The 16,575-nt window shown below is 46.7% G+C and overlaps 1 protein-coding gene across 10 annotated transcripts in view; it reads left to right on the plus strand.

The window, feature by feature from the left end:
* The window catches only part of LOC139761399 (Fanconi anemia group J protein homolog), a 1,968,572-nt gene that overhangs the window by 1,153,874 nt on the left and 798,123 nt on the right, over positions 1-16,575 (plus strand). Inside the window, exon 1 of one of the 10 annotated variants that reach the window (XM_071685616.1) lies at positions 8,338-8,362. The exons of the other annotated variants lie outside the window; for them this stretch is intronic. Within the exon in view, the coding sequence (XP_071541717.1) occupies positions 8,353-8,362 (10 nt within the window). The 5' untranslated portion in view covers positions 8,338-8,352. Of the gene's footprint in view, positions 1-8,337; positions 8,363-16,575 lie in introns of those variants that run through there. 10 annotated transcript variants of the gene reach the window in all.

A 16,575-nucleotide genomic window follows, 5' to 3' on the forward strand; every position in this document is an offset into this window, starting at 1 on the left:
CCACCCGCTGCCTCTTACAGCAGAGTATGTCCACCAGTTCAGTTTTCATCAGGTTTGCCACAAGCACCGGCTTATTCATTGTGGCTCCCATGCTCATAGTGTGATCGGTGGCGCAAAAAGAATTGAATAGATAACAAAGGGTCTTTGTCAGGTAACAGAGTTGGAGTAGACCCAGTTTACCTGACGCGAGAAGTAGAATCACTCTTCAACTATCAGATGTTTTATTAACTAATGTGGTGTGCCATTTCCTGCAGGGTTTATATAGACGTATCACGATAAGCCTCATTTTATTTTTTTTTTTTTACCACAGCGAAAGAGAGGATGTTCTAGTGTGCGTTCATATCCGTGTCCACATTTCATAAGGTTAACATTTCCTGTGTACGGTAAACTGCCACTGGTGCTGGTAACCTAACCTGTGTAAGTGTGGCAGCAGTGACCCATCTTGCTGTGGACTGATCTTGCTCTCCCCAGCAGTGTTGAGGCCAGACCCACCTACCTCTGCTGCACCCTGGGGGCTGTGTGTGGTCTATGCAACTCCACACACATATTTAGCTGGTTCTTATGTGCGTTCTTCCTTTAGATTTATTGGCTATTTACTTCCTGATGACCGTCTTTGAGCTTTCGTTTGCCACGCTAATGTTCCGCTATGTTACCCCCCCCCCCTCTCTCTCTCTCTCTCTCTCTCTCTCTCTCTCTCTCTCTCTCTCTCTCTCTCTCTCTCTCTCTCTCCTCTCTCTTTCTCTACCAATAATACCAGTCCTGTGCTTGAGTGTGACCCTGCATGCCAGATGGCTTGTAAACTATAAATTCACGGATGGAGCTTCATAATTTTGAAATTAAGTTATACAAGTGAGGTGAAGTGTTTCGCTAGGTCTGTAAGAAGCTTGAGTAGTGGTCTGTGTGGGAGACAAACGCTAAGACAGCGAGACGCAGACATCTTTTACTGGAACTCCAGGACGCGCGCGGACCTCCCAACATACGTACACACAGAGAAAGGACCACTTGTGCCGCCTCTACAGGCAGAGGACATCGGCGTCGCTCAGGGATTATTATCTTGGCTGAAGAATGGAGGAATAAAAGGACAGGTAGTTGGACCAAATGGGATTTGGGGTCGGCCAGAGTAACGTGTGATGGTGGCCGCCCTGCTCAGTCTGAGTGAGGGCGGGGTGAGGGCCGTGGGAACCTGGCGGTGGTGGTGGAGGGGAGGACGTATTATTGGAGGGATCTGTAGGCTGGCTGATGGTAATGATGGCGAAATGATTATAACATTGTTACAACTGATTCCACCCGTAACGCAGTTAATTAATGTGGTATCACTGATAGGTTTGATTTGACCCGTTAGCGCGGTTGATTGATATTATTGGATGAGTAGTGTGGACGTAGAAATTAGGGTCCATTAGTTCGATGATCGTTTGGTGGTAAGTTCCGGGGAGCGAGGCTGGTCCGTTATGGTCCAGAGGACGTTAAGACGTCCATTTCTGTCTCCCTGGGTCTGGTGGTTTTCCACTGGTGGTACGGTGTATCTCATTCATCTCATGGTCTCGTGAAACAGACAGGAGTACGAATGATTATTTGTGGTATTTGCTTGCGAGCGTTGGGTTGGTTGGTTTGAAGAGGTTTTGAACCTCCTCTTCCATCGTCTTCTGTATGTGTCTGTGTGTTGCAGGGAGGACCTTGGCTGTCGACCACATACACAATACCACATAGAGTGTATTGTGTTTATGAAGAGGTTTTTAAACCCTTGAACAAGACGGTACGACCCTTGATCATGAACCTTAGGCGTAATGGCTTGTCCCTCAAGTTTAGGTCAAAGGCTGCCCATGGCTCGTACTCTCGTGCTCCAGATGGGAAAAACATATTACATTAGCGACATTGTAACAAACTGGACTCCTTTGGGGGTTGAAGCAAAATGTAATTAGGAAATAAACTAAGTAACAGAACTGTTCATTTATATTCTTACAAAAAAAGTATGATGAACATTGATTCTCCCTTCACATGTTATTTATGTGGTGTAATGTGCTATTGCCTTACTGTACTTAGTACTGGTAATGATTGTGATTTAACAATTTCTCTAAAATTCATTTATGATTTTCCTTTTACTTTCTACTTCTACCATCTCTCTGATCCACTTTCCGTCATGTTTCAATGTAGGCCTATCCTCTGTGAGGACTGTACATACTCCGTGTCTGGAGCCTTTGATGTCAAGAAATTTATTAGAAACTTTGTGATGGATGACGTTATTATGTACATGTATACATACATGTGCAGTCATATATACTGAGTACCAACCTGAAGTTCTAATTAAAATAAAGAGACTGACTAAAAAGAAGGATAATGACAACATTGACATGGAATTAATCAGAGTGGAGTTAATTAACTATTTAATTCTCTTTGAATACTGATTTTCTCCAGGAAGACACGTCAATTTTTATGTTTTATTTTTTGCAGGCATGACATGTGTTCATGTTCTACAAGTCAAATTATATTGAAGTCTTGAGAAACTTAAGTTCCTCTCCACTTTGGTTGTGGACCTTTATGTATCGTGATTGGGTCTTTGTCTCCAACAAGTAAAAGATATTCCCAGCGTGAGGATTAAGCTTGCTGACTGCACTCTGACCATGAACTTGACAACAGAAGCGTGGAGCAACTGATGTACGATGTCTTCACATGGTCACCCGGTGGATAGCGATGCTGTGTTGATGGTCGTGGTCGGGGGACGGGGTGTTGCCTCTGGTAATGGCGTTGGTGGTATGTCTTTGGTAGCTGTCGTATTACTCGTGTTGCACTTGGGCTGTAGTCCCGGTGTAAGCCTGGAGCTTCAGCCATTCTTTTTTTTCGCGATGCTGTAATTAAAGAGCAGTACAATACAATACAATACTATTGGTGGTGCTAATACTCCTTCGTCTGGAAGGAAGATTTTGAATCTTGTCTGCAGACTTTTGGTTGAGTGATGTCACTTGGGTTAAGCAGCAACTGGGGAACATGAAGGAGAAAGGTAGTTGGGTAGGTTCTGAAGCACGTTAGTATACTGGAGGTGCAGCGGTGTCACAACGGGAAGGTATGGAATCGATTCTCGATTTCTTTAGGCAAAGGCTGACAAGGCTGGCGTCTAGGACATGGCATACTTTATGTCCCGTGCGATGTGGGCTCTGGCTGCGTCACCGTCTGTACGTCCTTTGAACTGCAGCAGCAGCAGCGCTTGACATGTATTTTACATGTGACGTACCCTGCCTGGTCACTGCCATGAACACAGAGATAAAAGCACGGATCGGTACGTAGACTATGTATGTATGGACACATCGCAACACTGTATAAATTCGAAAACGTTTTTCGTTAACAGCTTTTAAAGGTCATTGGTGTAAACATTTTTTCGTGTTATGATGTGATTTACAGGGTGACTCATGAGAGTATTTAAAGATTTATCGGCATAATGATACGTGCGTGTTCAGAACATTCGGAAGTGTTCGAAGCTTTTGATCTGACCTGGGCTTCAGGGTCAGAGGTTATGGATGCTCATCTTTGCCTGTTATGACACTGAAGTCAATAATCAACAAGGTCAAACAATGTATCATTTAACGAACTATGATGTGGGAATGTATTATAAGATTGTCTTCCGCTACCTTATGAAAGTATTTAGCAAAATGCTACTTCCACCGCGGGACTCCTGTGGGATTATTGTATATAAATTGTACAGTCATTCATGAAAATTCATTGGATCACTCATAAAGTTCGTGGGGTCACTCATAAAGTTTGTGGGGTCACTCATAAAGTTTGTGGGGTCACTCATAAAGTTCGTGGGGTCACTCATAAAGTTCGTGGGGTCACTCATAAAGTTTGTGGGGTCACTCATAAAGTTTGTGGGGTCACTCATAAAGTTCGTGGGGTCACTCATAAAAGTTCGTGTGGGTCTCCGTGCGTGTGTAAGTGATTATGACTACCGATAACGCATGATTAGCTAACACAATCCCTTCTTATTATAACAACGTCACAGTTCTGCTGTGTGTGTGTGCATTGTCATGTCGTTATGCAGACTCGCCGTCCAGAAAGGGGTGGACTCTACACACACACACACACACACACACACACACACACACACACACACACACACACACACACGCGCGTGAGCGACTGTACCATACTACATAACTCCTGAGGGTTCGACGGTACGATTAATGGATATGGTGGTGGCCTGGCCTTTGACATGACCTTGAAAGGTCAGTTCATGGCTTACGCCGTCCCACCCACGGGTCGAATCATCCTCGATGGGTTGAATTATATGATTATCTTTCGTGTTGTGCCCCCACTGTACCTGTGATAGCAGAGTTTACGGTGTTAGATTAATTTCTTTGGGTAAGTGTACCACAGCCTGGGCTCTGGGGAAGGCTGGGAACTCGCCGGGTGGAGCGTCATGGGGGGAGGAGGGATCTTGGTGATGGTGGGCAAGAGCGAGCGACCTGGGTAGCGGGAGGAGGAGGAGGAGGAGGCACAGCGCGGTCGCGGCCGCCGCCGCCGCCACCAGCAGCAGCTCGCGAGTCCTCAGCCAGCAAGTGGAAAAGAGTTCAAATTTTGCCTGGGGAATTAACCAGGCGAACTCGATGGCTCAGTGAATGGGTAGAGTCGCCGACCCGCCCGGGAATTACTGGCCTCCCGCTCGCTTTTTGTCGAGTTCCCTGGCATGGAAATGGAAAAATCTGCACTTTTCGCCATAATTTTGTATAGTGGACATTCAAGAAAATCCCCACATTTTTATGCCAGGTTTTCTGAACGCTTGATTCACCACTGATGATTGGGAACGAGCGGAACCCCGATTGTGTGGCCTTCCATCGCCGGGATTCGGTTAGTGGGAGCTTAGGAGATCCGCCGGGACGGTGTGTTATGCCATGTTTACTGTATCGGAAAATACTGTTCGGATTAGAAGCAGCCGTTTGTACGGAGGGGGTGGGGGGGGCAACACGTGAGCCGGGTAAACGGGAGTCGTCTCAATGTACATCTCTATTTTTTTTTTCTTTTTTAATCGTCACTTTTTAGTTCATACCGGAAGAATATGACCGAGTAATAAGCGAATAGAAGTTTAATTAAGTAAAGACTTTTTTGTTCTTGCTCTGCTCCTCAGAAGAGCGAGCAATGTTATAATCGTCATATATCAACAGTTAGGAGTTGAAGCCTCTTTGTTCTGTCCTGCTTCCACCGAGCTGGTTGGGTAGGTTGCAGGTTCAGTCGGGTCTGCCTGGAACTGTCCATTTGTTAGCGAGTGTGTTACCTCTTGAGTGGAGACCTTCATAAACTCCGGGTATCGTAAGGTGAGGGCTTTTATTTGCCATGTTCGTACCAAGAACACATTTCGCCAGCTTGACGCGAAGGGCTGAACATCGAGAATATGTATGATGTGCAACTTGTATACGCTTCCTGGAGTTGGTGGTCATCCAGGGTGTATGGATGTGTATAGCAACTGTGGGTAGTATTTATGATCAAGTGACCTGCCGTACAGAGTATACAACGTGTATGATAAATCATTGATTTGCTATACACAGAATACATGTGTGGGTTGCATGCATGTTTATATAACTGCCACAAATGGTATATAGCTGTTGATACTCTGTGTGTGATCACAGACCTGCTATACAGAGCATAGAGTTATGGATGCCATGTATGCTGTTTAACTGCTACACAGAGTATATGGCTTTAGATGTTATGTATGCAGATAGTTCAGTCTTCACGGTACAGTTGATGGGCAGTCTTGCTGACGATGTGTATAGATGAGCTCGATAGCAGTAAGCACTGGCCGTATTTAGAAGGTGGCCCCCGTGCTTTTGACGGTACCAGTACGTGTGTTTGTGGTGGTAGGGAGGGAGGTATGGCGTCCGCACGAGGCTAGATTACGTTAATGGTTCCTCTGCTCAGCACGTCCTGGCTGACCACACGAGATAGGTATTACCTGACGACCGAACAAGATAACAAAGTTGGGTATCTAACCTTTACTATGAACTTTGATATAATTCTTTTTGATTGAATCTTCAGTTGTGTACTTTAATCATTTAATGGGTCTTATTTCAGTCACAAAAGAAACGCCACCTTATATATATTTGTTATATTCTTTTTGTATAACTGTATGATGCCTGTTTGGTAGATAGTCCACGCAGCTGCACATCACGGGTGTAGAGTTCCCCACATAACACGGTCTTCACTCGACTTGCTGTTCGCGCGACTTGGTCATACAGGGCGAGCCACTGTGACATTGATAGGTCTGGTGGAGCAGAGGTTACTCCCTCGTCTTGCTGCCGTCTCCATGGGCTCTCAGGAACGCCCCACTGTCCGTCTCTCCTGGGGGCGAGGTTCTCCCCACCTATCATGCCGGATGACACTCCCTCGAGCCCCACTCCCCAACCCCAGAGGGACCGGTCGCTCGCCACGATGGTAACGCTATGCTGGTGCAGCCGACCCCCTCTTAGCCAGGCAGCACATCCCCAGCCTCGCGTGCTTGGTGCGTCAGCCATCGCCAGGCTTCTAACCTTTCGCCGTGCCCCTCGTCATTAGGTTCCAAGCCTCTCCCTGTGCCCCTCATTCCCAGGCTCCCAAAGTTTCCCTCCACACCACACCAGCAGGCTGGCAGCTTCTCTCGGTACTCCCTGCCCAGCGGCAGGCTGGCCTTCAGGTCCCCCATGCCCCAGGGTAATCCCCAGGTGGCCAGTACACCCCCATGTTTTGTGGTATAACCCCCCTCCCCCTGCCTGGTTGCCCCCCTTCCTTTACTACAGCACCTCAGTATCACTGTGTCACCCACTGATTGCTGCGGCTTACCCAGTCCTCCTGACCCCTGGCTCTGCTGCCCAGCGCTCACCTTCCTCATTACATCTCTCCTCTCATCCCTGGTTGGTTACCATCGTCTTCCCACCTCGTGTCTCCCACTCCATTCCCCCCGCTTCTCCATCTTCCTTCCTCTCCCCCTCCGTTTGCCTTCGCTTTTTCCTCTCATTTTCTCTCCCCCTTCCCTACTCACCCTGTCCTTCCTTCCTTCCTATATATCTCTCTTTCTCCTTAGTCGTCTGGTATCAGCTGTGTAGGAAAGGTTGGTGCTGTGTGTAACATGCTGGCCCCGGTGTGTGTGTGTGTGTGTGTGTGTGTGTGTGTGTGTGTGTGTGTGTTTTGCGAGCTGACGGTGGGTATAGCGGAATCTGGTTGACCTGTACCGGCCATGTTCCTGGTTCTAGGCAGGTTGTACACAGTATGTAATTGTGGTAAGGATATGCCAGGTCTGAGTACCTACCAGTTTGTTGGTATGCCGATGATGTAGTGTGCTCGAGTGTTGCAGGAAGGGTGCGTACCAGGTGCGTCTGAGCGCGGTTAATGGATTGTGCAGTGAGTGTGTATGGAGATATGGAAAGTGGGTCTGACTAGTGCATCTGGTCTGACTCTTCCCTAACGGGTATGACACTGGTCGCTGTTTATCACATGGTGGTCATAACATTCCTGTAGCTGCTGCAGTAGTCGTGATAACGTGTTTCTTGGCCCACAGTTGTCGTGCACCGACAGCGGTAGACGTCCAGTGGGTAGGAATGTTGTGTAGCACGGACGGACGGGGCAGCAGCTGTGGTGAATCTGGTGCAGACGGACATGGTGTAGGGGGCACATAGCTTGCCTAGCGCCCCTGGTAGGGAGGTATAGCAGCCAAGGGGGTAATTGTCCTGGTACGTACGTGGTGAGGGGGCACGTCGCTCGCTTGGTGCCCCGGCTAGGGAGGTATAGCAGCCTCGGGAGTAGTTGTCCGGGTACGGACGTGGTGAGGGGGCACGTCGTGCGCCTGGTCCTCGGGCAGGGAGGTATAGCAGCCGAGGGGGGTAGTTGTCCTGCCTTCCGGGAGATCACAGGTACCGACCATTGTTCCCTGAGCCACATACCTTCGCTCATCCACATATTCATGTTGTTGTTTCTGTCTGCTTCTCCTTCAGTGTTGTATCTCTCTCTTGCCTTCAGATGACGGGTTTATTTGTAGAGAAGGCCTGTGTACTTTGTGAAATTTGATGAATTTTCTTGATATATATATATATATACAAAAGAGCCCCAGAGGATAGCATCATATCCGGTGAAAGGAGTATGTCGAGGATTTTAGAAAATGGGGGAGCATGTTGGAGCAAGGGTCTGTCGGGGTTAGGTAGGTACGCCCACGGCCGCCACTTTTGGACTGCTGGCGCGCCCCTGGTGAGCCCTGAGTGATCTTTGGTCAGCTGAGATCCATACAAAGGCTCAACAAACTTCCTTTTGTCCACAGTCTGCTGGGATTAGTGGAGAGTTGGCAGGGCCGGGGCCCGTCTGGCTCCTGGGAGACGAGGGGTGTTTCTACTGGTGCTTCTGGACATGTGGAACGGTAGGAAGGGGGTCCCTTTTGGTGGTTATACATGTGGAATCATGTGGAAGAGCGTCGTCTGGTCTGCATGGACGTGTGGATCCATGCCGAGGGGCTCCTGTGGCGGTCATAATGCGTGTGGAGCTGTGTTAAAGGGTTCCCTGTGGTATCCGTGGACGTGTGGAATTAAGTTGAGGGACTTCTGTGGTACCTGTGGACTCGTGGAGCTAAGTCTGGAGGCTCCTATGGTGACTGAGTATATGAAGCCACTTATAAGGTGTTCTTTCGTGTATTTGGACATATAATGCCCTTTTGAGAGGCTCCTCCCGTGGCTGTGGAAGTGTGGACTCATGCGGAGAGGCGCCTTTGGTGGCAGTCACATGTATGAAGCCAGCTCCTCTTACAGGTAGTGGACGCGAGGCACCACATCCAGGTGTTTCCTGTGGGAGCTATGGTGGTCTAATGTTGCATTGTCAGAAGGTGGAGGAAGGCACTGTGTCATCGGAAGTGTGAAGGAGAGGCGATCGACTTGAGACTGGACTGTCGATGGTGCTGGAGTGAAGATCTGGAAGAATATGTGACAATATGGAAGTGAAAATAAAATTCGTGACAAGTGCAAGTATGCTGTTATGTTTGGGATTGTGGCGCAGTTCTTGACAATACATTCTCTGCTGGTGTTTCGGTAGTGTAAGAGTGTGTGTTTATGTGGCGGAAGTGGAAGACCTTGAGGGGAAGACGGTGAGGGAGGTCCGATGAAGAAGGGAAGGATTTGAAGAAATCGGGAATGACAGAATAAGACAAAACCTTTCATTGGATTATATTTATACTCGCTGGGGTATGATATACCGCCATACGGTAGTGTGAGCAGCTTCATATACATACCAAATTCAGACTGCTCGTGTGTTGACGGGCGAAAGAGATACGCCATATGAATTTGCGGACTCGTTTGCCTTAGTTTTGGGCAAAGCTATAAGCCATATATATGTTATAGTTACCGAGGGGAACTTTGCTTGGGTTCCAGACCCCATATGGATACCTCAGTCATCCATTGGTCCACAGTGTCCATCGGTAACTTCCACTGGAACCACCGCCTGGATGAGGACCAGAGACGACTGTTCGTTTGATCACACTCCGTCGTCCACTCGACTATAACGTTAAACAGCTGCTCCAACCTGGTCCACCTTCCCTTCCATGGTTCACACGATCCACTCTTGCACCACCTGTTGTGCCCTTAACAGGTCCTCCTCATCTTAAACTACCCACTAGTGCGACACACAATCCACTGTTCGTTTGATCACACACCGTCGCCTACTCGACTATAACGTTAAACAGCCGCTCCAACCTGATCCACCTTCCCTTCCACGGTTCACACGATCCACTCGTGCACCACATGTTGTGCCCTTAACAGGTCCTTCTCATCTTAAACCACCCACTAGTGCGACACACAATCCACCCCCGTGATATCCACTGTTAGTAACTAAAGCATCCTGCTCTTCATCATCATGATAACCCTCAGACTTACCTTGTATATCACCTCTACCGCAGTTACTCTAAGGTTTACTACTTAAACCAACCACTTGTCCTCCACCTAAACCACTGTAACGTATAAGACGTCTTTCAGTCATTGCCCAAACCAACTTCATCTTTTCACGGCTTCTTCATCAAGTTTTACTGACGCTCTTGTTAGCCTGCGTTTTTTACTTACTGCCCTTGTGTGTGTGTGTGTGTGTGTGTGTGTGTGTGTGTGTATTTTATCTTTTTGAGTACATTATTATTACAGTAAGGACTAGAGCTAAGCATCTCACTCTGTTCCTACAGGTAAGGCGGCCGTTAGGAGGCAAGGGGAAGCTGTAATGTGAGTATCCTATATTCTTGCATATGTTTATGGCTGGTGTTTGTAGATATCTTTACATGTATCATGTGGAAGAGCATGTTCTATTGCCCATGGGTATGTGGATCCATTTCAAGGGTTCCTGTGATGGTCATAAGCGTGCGGAGCTTACAATTATACATACATGCACCAAATAGTTTCACGTCAAGTCTCTTTACTTGTAACATATATTACACCGAAACCAGTGGCCATCATCCATAGCCAAGCCCCACAGACCACTCCACGGTTAATAGTCAGTGCTTCCTCTCCCCTGGTTCAGCCCATTGACATTACATCGCGGGGGGGGCCCCCCCCCCCCCCCCCAATATCCCAAATCTATCCATTTCATTCTATCCAGTTTGCTCCTCTCGCCTTCTGGAATGTTCAGACTCCGATACCCAATACTCGTCAGATTTTCAATATATTTTGTTGGCAACACTGCTCAGCCTCAGTGTGCCTTAGACTATCGTGAAAGATGGATGTTCTTTCTTTAGTCTTCCCGCCTGCCATTTCATTTTGGGAATTTGGCTCAGGGCACCCTATTTCTTCCACCTTTCTAAGTAGAATAAAGCCCAAACTCTCGCAAGATGTGGGTACAAACTTCAGATTTGTTGGCGCCTCTGGGTGCTTATATCTTACAGTAAGGCTGTTGCTTCCTACAACTCATCAATGCCTCGCCTTATTCAGATCAAGACCCTGTAGACCCAGAACATGGGCCTAGAGTACTTCAGGAACCTTGCCAGTTCTATACCTAGACGTCTGCACGTGGTAATCAAGGACTTAGAGAAGAAAAAGTACTTAAATGTTAGTCTGACATCGCTTTTGAAAATGTATAAGGGATGCCGACAAGGTTTTTCGGTATATATATATATATATATATATATATATATATATATATATATATATATATATATATTATTTTTTTTTAATTTGCTTTGTCGCTGTCTCCCGCGTTTGCGAGGTACCGCAAGGAAACAGACGAAAGAAAATGGCCCATCCCACCCCCATACACAATGTACACACACACACGCCCACACACGCAAATATACATACCTATACATCCCAATGTACGCATATATATATACACACACAGACACATACATATATACCCATGCACACAATTCACACTGTCTGCCCCTATTCATTCCCATCGCCACCTCGCCACACATGGAATACCATCCCCCTCCCCCCTCATGTGTGCGGGGTAGCACTAGGAAAAGACAACAAAGGCCCCATTCGTTCACACTCAGTCTCCATATATATATATATATATATATATATATATATATATATATATATATATATATATATATATATATCTTTTCTTTCAAACTATTCGCCATTTCCCGCATTAGCGAGGTAGCGTTAAGAACAGAGGACTGGGCCTTTGAGGGAATACCCTCACCTGGCCCAATTCTCTGTTCCTTCTTTTGGAAAATTAAAAAAAAACGAGAGGGGAGGATTTCCAGCCCCCCGCTCCCAAATATATATATATATATATATATATATATATATATATATATATATATATATATATATATATATATATATATATAATATTCCTCTTGCTGAGCAGAAGTTATTTTCTATCGCCATCAATACATGTGTTTCTTCTTTGTTTCAGTCACCTGGTATTGCGTACATAACATTTGTCGCTGGGCCGACTAATCATGGAATTTTTTTTGCCAATATATCTGTGCAGTAACGGCAACATTTTACATGTCTATTATGGCCATAATGCGTGCATTTAAAGGTCAGATGTGACCAATGATCAGTTCCTCCGATAGACGAGGACTGCAATGAGAGCTGTTGATTAATGTACTGCATATTGAATAGGGCCGACCTTTCAATGTACCATCCCTCGCGAACACCGACGATTGTGACTCTACTTGTAATTAATCCAGCTGGGGTTCCCTTCATGTGATATTATTTTGTGTGTCCCGTCATGTGACCTCACCTTCTTGAACTTTGCCATCTCGTGACCTGACTCTTGGCTTGACCTTCAGAAATTCTGACGATACCAATTTTTCCCTCCTTTCTTCCCGTGTCTTCATAACGCGTTGGTGACATCTAACATAGCGTCTTTTCCTATTGTCTCTTGAGAGTGAAAGTGTGGCACAGTGCCTCCAGGGGGGTGGGTGAGTGATGGTGGCCAGGTTGGCATGGGAGGGAGAGGTGATGGTAGACTGCCGACAAGGGTGTGGATGGTTAACGGGGATTGGGTAGTTAGGTTCTTATGGGTGTAGTGAGGGTAGACCGCCCCCTGGGTTATGGATGGTTGACTTGGATGGGATGGATAAGTTTGTATGGGCCGGACATCTTATGAGTAAGGCAGTGGAAGGTGAGGTAAGGGTACGTATATAGTACCGTGTTTTGGACGTGCAGCCACTAGCTGGGGTGTGGAGACACTGACACCTGATACTTTACATGATCCTGGCTACTTACCCGAGCCTTGCTCACTTACAGGGGCCTTGACAGGACCCTGACCACTTAGAGGGGCGTTGATAGGGCTTTGGCCATTACAGGGGCCTTGGCTTTATTTAAGAACATTGGCCTCCCGCATTGTCCCCAGAACGAGCTGAAGTGATTATCTATCCACTCGCTCCCTGATGACTTAGCCGTCAGTGCCAAGTCATGATAAGGAGTGTGTGGAGCTCTCCTCCTCTACCGTATTTACCTTTTCCACTCATCACGAATCGGGTCCACAACACGAGGAGCTGCCCTTGACACAGCGTGTGTTGTTTATTCCATCACGACACACTTCCATCATCGTCAGGCAGACTGTGAAACAAAACCATCCATGGCGTTAGATGTCGGTAGATGTCGGTCATGTACACGAAAAAAGTGTGTTCGTTGCTTGTTTTTCTTGTCATTTTGTGTACATATGTAACTGGGGTCTTCCGCCTTATATGGCTTTGTTTGTCTAGTGATGGAGGCAGTATGTGCCCAGACGGACGCGGTTGAATGAACATGATGTTTTATCGAGTGCTGGTCACACACACACACACACACACACAGTGCATATGAACGTTTACTTTCACATACCACGTAATGCTCCCTAACAGCAAGGATTCGAACCTCGTACCGTTGCATGGTAGCTGGGTACTCTGACCATCATAGCCGAATGATTAGTGAACCCAGCTGCCACGCAAATAGTACGAGGTTCGAATCCTTACTGCTGGAGGGCATTATGTGATCTATGAAAGTGTGAGTTCATGTGGACCATATGTGTGTGCATATATATACCTTCATGTGTGACAGTAAATTCGGTCAAATTGCTGACCACTGGGTAATGTGAACTTGGCAGGATATGACCGGTCTAAACCCCGTTGCTCATGGACGTTAGAAAATGGTATAAGATTACTTGTAATCGAATAGTCATTTCTCTATTATGGGCAGCATAGCCGAGTGGTCAACGTACGCAGCCACCACGCCGATGGCATGGGGTTCGAATTTTGGCTGTTGGATGGCATTGTGTGAGACGTATGTGTCACCTACATTTCACATGTGACCAAGTCATTTTAAAACAGATGAAGAAATACAGTCGTGTCAGACACCCTTGGCCATCATGCCCTTTGTAGTTGAGCGTTTACTCGCCTTGGAAGACTTGGCTGTGTACTACGTAACATTTGTTTCTCGTGGTTATTGTGGAAGAGCAGCTAATCCGGCTGGGTCATGACCCATGGCGTTTGGCTGCTGACATGTGGTGTGAGTATGGAAGGCGTTGTGTTGGTGGCTGTCTAGGTAACTCCTTAACTCAGTCAGCGCGATGGGACGGCCTTGTTGTAAATGAGTAGGATCCGTGGGAATTATGACCCATAAGGCTTAGGCCAACGTACCATGGTGGTACGACCTTCCTGCACAAGGGCACGACCATTGGGCATTTTGGCCCATACTCGGGTCAAGCCAACGAACAGTCTATGATAAGAGACACATTGCACCGTCGTGTTTAAGGATAGTACCATCGTGCTCGAGTATCTTATCGTCCTGCTTGAGGATCCTACGGTTTTGCTTAAGGATCGCACCGTCGTACATAAGGATCGCACCGTCGTGCTTAAGGATTGTGCTGTCGTGCTTAAGAATCCTACCGTCGTGCTTAAGGATTGTGCTGTCATGCTTAAGAATCCTACCGTCGTGCTTAAGGATTGTGCTGTCATGCTTAAGGATTGCACCGTCGCACATAAGGATCGTGCTGTCGTGCTTAAGAATCGTGCTGTCGTGCTTAAGGATCGCACCGTTGTACATGAGGATCGCACCGTCGTGCTTAAGGATCGTGCTGTCGTGCTTAAGAATCGTACCGTCGTGCTTAAGGATTGTGCTGTCATGCTTAAGGATCGCACCGTCGTGCTTAAGGATAGTACCATCGTGCTCGAGTGTCGTACCGTCTAGCTTAAGAATCGCTCTGTCGTGCTTAAGAAATGGGTGCGGGGGTTAATATATTGATGATTCAAGGCTTCGTTCCCGGGTTCTTTAGTGGTTCATCAGGGTCGGATGAGTGAGCGCGGGCGCCTGCTTCAGCACAACATGTGCCACTGTGAAGAGGGGCGAATCAAAGCCCCGAGTACCAGGCCAGATTGTCTGGCGACATTTGGCATATACGTCGTCCGCTCCCGAAATGATTACATTAATGATAGTAATGATAAAAGATTTTTAGTAATGTGCTTATAAAGATTATTTTATTTATTATTATCATTGAGTGATGATGGTAATACTGATAATTAGGTGTTGCCAGGCTTCACCTGCCTGTGGTCAGACCACGAGTGAAAAATCACAATTGCCGAGGTACATTTCTACCAGGAACGTCTCATCCGGTCTGTAATTTCTCTGTTCCTGATCGGGGCGCAGCATTGAAGCTGCAGGAGCCCCATAAAAGAGTCATGGCGCTGTGTTATTAATGGTAAAGTTAATAATCATCATGATAATGATACTAAGCTTGATGAAAGTAATTATGATAACAGAAGTGTTGATGACCCTCATGTTAACGAGGTGGCATCAGAACCTTTTGTCTTCGAGGATAAGTTGTCACTTAGATCCTCTTCCCTGTTCCTACTTTTAGAGAGTGATAGTACTGGAGGGGAGGATTTCGAGTCAAAACAAGCTCTTATGTTGAAAGCATGGACTGATTCAGCAACCCTTTTGCTAGAGATAGGCACTGACAGCAGCTCTAATGCTGAAATAGGTCCTTATTCAGCATTTCTTGTGCTGAAAATAGGTACCAATTCAGCCAGCGGCTCTTAAGACTTAATATAAGTATTGAGTAGCAGCTCTTATGCTGATTATGTGTTGATCAGCAGCTCTTATGCTGAAAATAGGGACAGATCCAGGTGTTCTGACGCGAAAACAGGAACCAATTTATTGGCTGGTGTTCCCTCGCCGTCAGTACTTCAGGGAGCTGTTGGGAGCGCCCGTAGATCGGGGTAAAAATAGTAGTAGCCTTTTGGCTTTTGTGAAATTTTTCCCTTCGTTTAGAGACCTGGAGAGTAATAGGAGTTCAGAGGAATGTTTCGGCGTTCACTGTGTGTGTGTGTGTGTGTGTGTGTGTGTGTGATATAAAACTTCAGCCACCACCGTGAAAGGAAGCGCCGGTGGGAACACATGGGTTACGGTGCTCGTCCGGTCACCGTACGTAAACTGAAGGTTACCATTCCCTGCCAGCCACCGTAGAATAATATCTGCAGTGAACACGGTCAGTATAGTGCTCTCCACCACCATAGATAAACGTATGGTAACGCAAAAGCTTGTGGTGCTCCGCGAGCCACCGTACTTGGCTGGAAAGAAAAATGAAGTGATATACTTCAGTATCTCGGTTATGGGACATCAGGAGATGGTGCAGATAAAGTGTATGTTCGTGCCGCAGAGAAATCAGTTGGTTGCCCTGAGCACATGGTACATTAGCCTCTTCATTAACCTCTGTGGCAGCGCGGTGCGACCATCACTTCATATGAGCCACGTAGTGTGAGGTAAGACGCCAGGGTAATCCTGGGGGGGTAGTCAGACAAAGCCTCGTTGCTTGTATGGTACCAGCAGATCGTTTTTCTTCACGTCAAAGAAAACGCGTGCGCGGTCGCCATTACACCTCTTGTCCCGCTCCACCCGGCTTCTCGAGATCGCTGCTTTGACATGTCCGATGAAGAATGGAAAAATGTTGTGAAATATTGGTATTGTGGGAGGAGGGGGCGTTAGCTGGACCAGGCGGCTGTTGAGGGTGATGGAACCAAGTAATGAGAGAGGAGGTCAAGTACCTGAGTTAGGCTGATATATATATATATATATATATATATATATATATATATATATATATATATATATATATATATATATATATATATATATGTAAAGGCCTTGATTAGTTCATTCAGTTGCC

This window comes from Panulirus ornatus, chromosome 3 (assembly GCF_036320965.1).
Source record: "Panulirus ornatus isolate Po-2019 chromosome 3, ASM3632096v1, whole genome shotgun sequence".
NCBI lineage: Eukaryota > Metazoa > Arthropoda > Malacostraca > Decapoda > Palinuridae > Panulirus > Panulirus ornatus.